This window comes from Haplochromis burtoni, unplaced genomic scaffold (assembly GCF_018398535.1).
Source record: "Haplochromis burtoni strain Fernald_Lab_line unplaced genomic scaffold, NCSU_Asbu1 Contig_483, whole genome shotgun sequence".
Lineage (NCBI taxonomy): Eukaryota > Metazoa > Chordata > Actinopteri > Cichliformes > Cichlidae > Haplochromis > Haplochromis burtoni.
Window position 1 is genome coordinate 419287 of NW_024582844.1, and position 5544 is coordinate 424830.

A 5544-nucleotide genomic window follows, 5' to 3' on the forward strand; every position below is an offset into this window, starting at 1 on the left:
GAAAAAATATCGAACCGTGACACCAAAGTATCGAACCGAACCGAACCGTGAATTTTGTGTATCGTTGCACCCCTAGTGAAAAGCCCGTGTTTTTGTGCTTGTTTGTTCTGATTCCTCGATGGAATAATCGCTGCATCGGTGAGCTGGGCGCTTTGACCTCTGACCCTTGTGCCCTCTTTCTCAGGACCTTCATCAACACCTTCATCCAGTTCAGGAAACCCATCGTGGCGGCAGTGAACGGGCCGGCCGTTGGCCTCGGCGCCGCCATTCTGCCACTGTGTGATGTGGTGTGGGCCAATGAGAAGGCGTGGTTCCAAACACCGTACACAGCGTACGGCCAGACGCCCGACGCCTGCTCCTCCTTCTCCTTCCCTCGCATCATGGGGCTCGCTGCGGTCAGTCAGCTGCTTCCTGCACTGTTAAATGTCCTGCATGGTTTGGCTCGCAACTCCGCCTCACTTCCTGTGCTGTGTTTCAGGCAAACGAGCTGCTGCTCAGCGGTAGGAAGCTGACAGCTCAGGAGGCGTGTCTTAAAGGGCTGGTATCTCAGGTGCTGTGGCCGGGGACCTTCACACAGGAAGTGATGCTGCGGATTAAAGAGCTGGTCGCCGTTGACTCACTGGTCAGTTCCTATCTCTCTTTCTCACACACACATACACACATGTTTCCAAGGTTTCTGTATTGATTCATGATCAGATCTGGTCCTGATTATCTAAAGCCTCCAAACAGGTTATGTGGTGGGGCTAAGGTCAAAGGTCAGCACTGAAGCGTCTGCGGTGAAATGTCACAGTGATGCGTTTCACCCCGACGTCAGACGCTGACCCTCATCAGGTGAGTTCATCAGGTGGCCTAAAACTCAAGGTGGGCGGGGTCAGCCGTGGGCTTTTTAAAAAGGGGGCCAGGCTGGTGTGGTGGTGCACACCCACCCACAGGTGCTGTCCTCTGTGACTGATGTCACCTACACGCAGGTTTCAGACTCAGATCAGAGATCAGTACACAAACTCATTGATCTACTTGCTCCTATCACAGACTCTGTCCTTCGTGGTGTCACTTCCTGTCCTGCAGGTCCTGCGGGAGTCCAAGGCACTAATGAGGAACACGAGTCGCAGTGCTCTGGAGCAAGCTAACGAGCGCGAGTGTGAAGCCCTGAAGAGGGTCTGGGGCTCCTCACAGGGAACCGACGCCATCTTGCAATACCTGCAGAGGAGGACCGAGCTCTGCTAGGACCACAACTGGAACTGTGACCAGGACTTGGAGCGCTAACTGAAGCGTGGCGGATTCTGCGAAAGACGCCAACATGTCCGACTGAGGACGGTGCCTCCTCTGCTCTCTGTAAACTAGCCGCAGAAGGTTAGCTGGCTTGGATCCAACTCCGCTGACGGTCATCCTGTCATGGATCTCTATGCTCCTCCCACTGTACTGCGTGTTAAATGCTCTGTTTACCTCCTGTTTCTAAGCTCCGCCTCCTCATGACATCATGCCATCTGACTGGACAGAAAGATAATAAACATGGCAATCAGACTGTGAGGGCTATAGTTTGTGCATAATTACCCCCAACTTACCCCCATGCCAGCTGTCAGCTCATGACGAAGGATGGTTTTGTTTATTATGGTGCTAACAGATGTTAGCAGGCACTAAAAGAAGGTAAAGGTTGCAAATGGAAGCTAACAGGAGCACATGGATGCTAAAAAGGCCTAACAGGAGCTAACGTAGTCTAATAAAAGCTAATAGATGCTAACAGAAGCTAGCAGCATCTACAGAGCATGATAATGATCAGACATAGTTTATTTTCCAGTTAGCAGGAATCTGGCAAGGACAAAGTGATGCTTGTATTTGGCCTCAGTTGGCTCCTTGTGGAAGCCAGCCTGTGACGGGTGGGGTTACCCAGTGATGGGGAGAGCATGGAGACAAACTGGGCGTTTTAGGAAATTTTAAACGTTTCAGTTCAAACTTAAACTTAGCCTGACAGACCAAACTGAGGGCTCTCCACCCACAGGAGCCTTACTGTCTTCCTCAGGGCTCAGCTTGGCTAACAGGTTCGCTGCTTCTAGCCTGTATGCTAAGTAAAGCTAAGCTAACAGATTTCCTGCGGCCAGCTTTCATGCTAAGCTAAGCTAGGCTAACAGACTGATGGGACCTGTATGTGGGACTGTCTCCTTACCTGAGGTTGTGTTTACCTGGGGTCATGCGGGGTCAGGGTTAACCCTAAATAAAGTGTTTCTGTCCCTGACTTTGACCCTGGGGTCAAGATGTTGTGTTGCAGCGTGCTCTTCTAGACTGTTTAGCCTGCAGGGGGCGCATACAGGTGCTACAGCGATGAATTGTGGGTAAACGGTGACCTCTGGCCGGTGGGCTGACTGTCTCAGGGTCTCCGTGTTTCTTTGCCAGAATAAACTCAGAATGTGTCACATGACGCTGTCTGGCTCTGTTTGTTACCTGAAATCAGCACAGACTGTAAACGAAGAGGGCCATGACCCTCAGCAGGGGTGCCTCTTCCATGAGAAAAGGACTTTTGACCACAGTCAACTCACAGTGTGGTCCAAAAAGTCCATCCTTTTTTCTGTACTTATGGCATGTCTGAGCCTCCTTTCCTTGATCTAGGCAAAAATATCATTGAGGTCAAGGAAAGAAGGCTAGGAGAGTTGATAAGGAGTTAGGAAAGGATTGCTAAGAATCTGAGCAACCTCCCAGCGTGGTGTTGGTCTCTTTCCTGAAGGCGCTTTAAAGAGAGCAGCCTCTGAGGAATACCAGTTACAAACAGCGTTAACGGTAAAAAGCTCAGAGACTTTCAGGAGAATAGTTATGTCACATTTGTTTGTTCATAAACCTGCTGCTAATCAAACTGAGGCAGACTGTCATTTAAAGGCTGCATGAGAATCCTCTGCAGGATGAACAGGTGAGTTTGCTGCACTGTGATGGGTTTACACACACACACTCTTTGGCATCGAGCTAGCACTACAGAAGAGGAGCAACGCTGTCAGCTCATTTCTATTAGCTGACACTTATCAGCTCAACAAACATGCAGTTTGTCTCACAGTGTGTTGCAGCTAAAGGTCCAGCTGCTGTATTTGACAGGGAGAGAAAAGACAAAGCTACGTTCACTCAGAGGTGGAGACAGATTAGAAAGAAGGACAGGAGAGGAAGAAGGACGCTCATTTAAAGCTCACATGGAAGTCCTCGTGGTTTTAAATCTGTCACATTGGCTGTGTCCCAATTCAGGGTCTGCAGCCTCAACGATCCTCAAGGGCCGCGTACTCAAAGACCGCTAAGGCCGGAAGTGCGAGGCTTGTGAAATGGGACGGTCTAGCCTCCGTCGCTGCCCAGGTTGCCTAGCAACCATGATACTAACAGCTGGAAACGTGTCATACAGCTGTGTTTAACAGAAATGAAGGAGAACATCTTTTGTTCATTTGTTTGGGCCAGGAGTACCAAAAACAATTAAATAGCCCATTAAATAATTAAATGTTTAAGTAATGAATTAAAAAGGAAAGAAATAATGTAATATTTTAAATGAAATGAATGGGCATTTAATTCATAATATATGTATTTAATGAAATATTTAATTTATTTTGGCACTCCTGGTCCTCCATACTGACGAAGCGATTCATTGACCACCAAATGTATACCGTCTGGGAAGAAGACAAAGAGTGTGCTATCAGTGTGGAGGATGGAAATCAGCCAGGACAACTACAACGTAGGCAACACAATATGCATGATATACATATATGTACATATACACACGGTTCAGGGGAGGCTGACACACCTGAGCTCTGTCACCTGGTCATGGCTCCCTGATAAAAGCTGTGCTAGGACCTGAGCTAGCCGGTGTGTGTGCTCCAAGCAGTGAAACAGTGCAAATAAAAACACGTGCAACTGCAGACACTGTTGGTGTCGCTCCATCAGCTCCAACACGTATCAAGCACAGAATAAACAGACTGAAGTTTGTATTCCATCTGTCATCATTGTGTTAATGTAGCACAGGGTTCAGCTAGCTGCACAGAAATCTCCAAAGAACTACTTTGTTACTCTGAGTACATTTCAGAGCCAGTACTTTTATACTTTTGAGTAAAGAAGTTGAATCTGTACTTTTATTGGAGTAATTTTTAACAGCAGTATTTGTACTTCTACTAAAGTACACAATGTCTGTACTTTTACCAGCTCTGCATGGCTAATTACTAAAGATCAGCTGCCTGAAGGATGAACGAGACGTAGGACGTGCGATTCGTAGGACTGAGGTCTGAAAGGATCAAAGTTCCTTCAGGTACTGTCTGAATATCAGGCACACAGCAGGATGGAGACTCACTGGCGCCGCAGTCGACACTGCGCCGGTGTCATGGTCTGCGGTGGGTGGCTGGAATTTCCATAAGGCTCCTGAACTGACCTGGGATCCGCCCCTGGGCGGGGCCAACTCCAGCTCCTGCACACCTGGGGCCTATTGCAGGCAATCAAGCCAGAGGGATTTAAACCACACATTGATGTTCATTCACTGCCAGTTCGTCATCAACACATGTTGGTAACAGGCCTTATACTTCAAGTTCTTGCTGTGATCTATCTTGTTAACACGACTGGCTAGGGTCCCCTATGGTTAGGTTTAGGGGTTGGAGTCCTGGGTAGGGATGTCCATCTCTGGTATTTATTCCATCTTAAACCAAAATATAGAATTATCACATTACAGACCATCCTTAATCGCATAAGGGCACAAGTGGGTACCTGGAGGGGGTCTGGACGAGGATGACTGGACTTTAGAGGGACCTGTATTCCGAAGGCTTCTCTCTTCAGCGTGACTGTTCCCTGCTCAGCTCCACTCCGCATCTCAGGCCTCATTCCCTCGCCCTAGCCACGTTCCCCAGGCCGCGCCTCGTCAAACTCCACGTCTTATTGTTGTTGTTTTTTTGTCTTTGCTACGTTTTCTTTTTTGCACTTAAACCTAATAAATTGTTACATCATCTGCTGTCTCTGCTCTGGGTTTCTGCACCTGAGTCCTGTTCAGTACAGGCCACTCGGCCCCGTGTAACGAGGGTCGCATTTAAGAGTTTGATGATCACGTGACTTTGTTTTCTGCCATGAGCAGAATGGAGGAACGACGCTGCTCGTGAGCACAGGCGGTGCTTCCGCCCAAGTTTGGCTGATTGCTTCTTTTGACCCGAATACATCCTCATGTTCTGATTCTGCGTTAGTAGTTTTGTATTGTGACTGTTATTTGGAGCTCCTACTGTCCTCGCCATCTGTCTCCGTGTTCTGCTATCCTGTTTCCTCGGCCACGTCCCCGTTTTATTCTCAGTCTGTCTCGTATGTTTCACGTTCAGTTGCGCTTTCCTCTCATTACTCTGAGGGTAAGCGGCGTTCCCAGCTGTTTCCCATTCCCTCGTCATCCTCTGCGAATATTGTCCGAGTCTCTCGCTGTTCCTTGCTACACAGCCGTTGTCATGGCGAGCTTCTTTCTTACTTTTGTGGTGCATTGTTCAGTTGTGATGCGTTGTCAGCTACACAGGAAGTGGTCAATAACCTGTCGCCAAAGACTAATCAGAAACCCCCCAGACACAA

General features: G+C 48.4%; 1 protein-coding gene across 2 annotated transcripts in view; it reads left to right on the forward strand.

Moving 5' to 3' along the window:
- The window catches only part of cdyl (chromodomain protein, Y-like), a 21012-nt gene extending 18602 nt beyond the window's left edge, over nt 1-2410 (forward strand). For both annotated transcript variants that reach the window (XM_005946431.3, XM_005946432.2), the window contains exons 5-7: nt 185-395; nt 479-622; nt 1066-2410. In XM_005946431.3, coding sequence (XP_005946493.1) covers nt 185-395; nt 479-622; nt 1066-1224 — 514 coding nt within the window. In that variant the 3' untranslated portion in view covers nt 1225-2410. The remainder of the gene's footprint in view (nt 1-184; nt 396-478; nt 623-1065) is intronic.
- The last annotated feature ends 3134 nt before the right edge of the window (nt 2411-5544 follow it).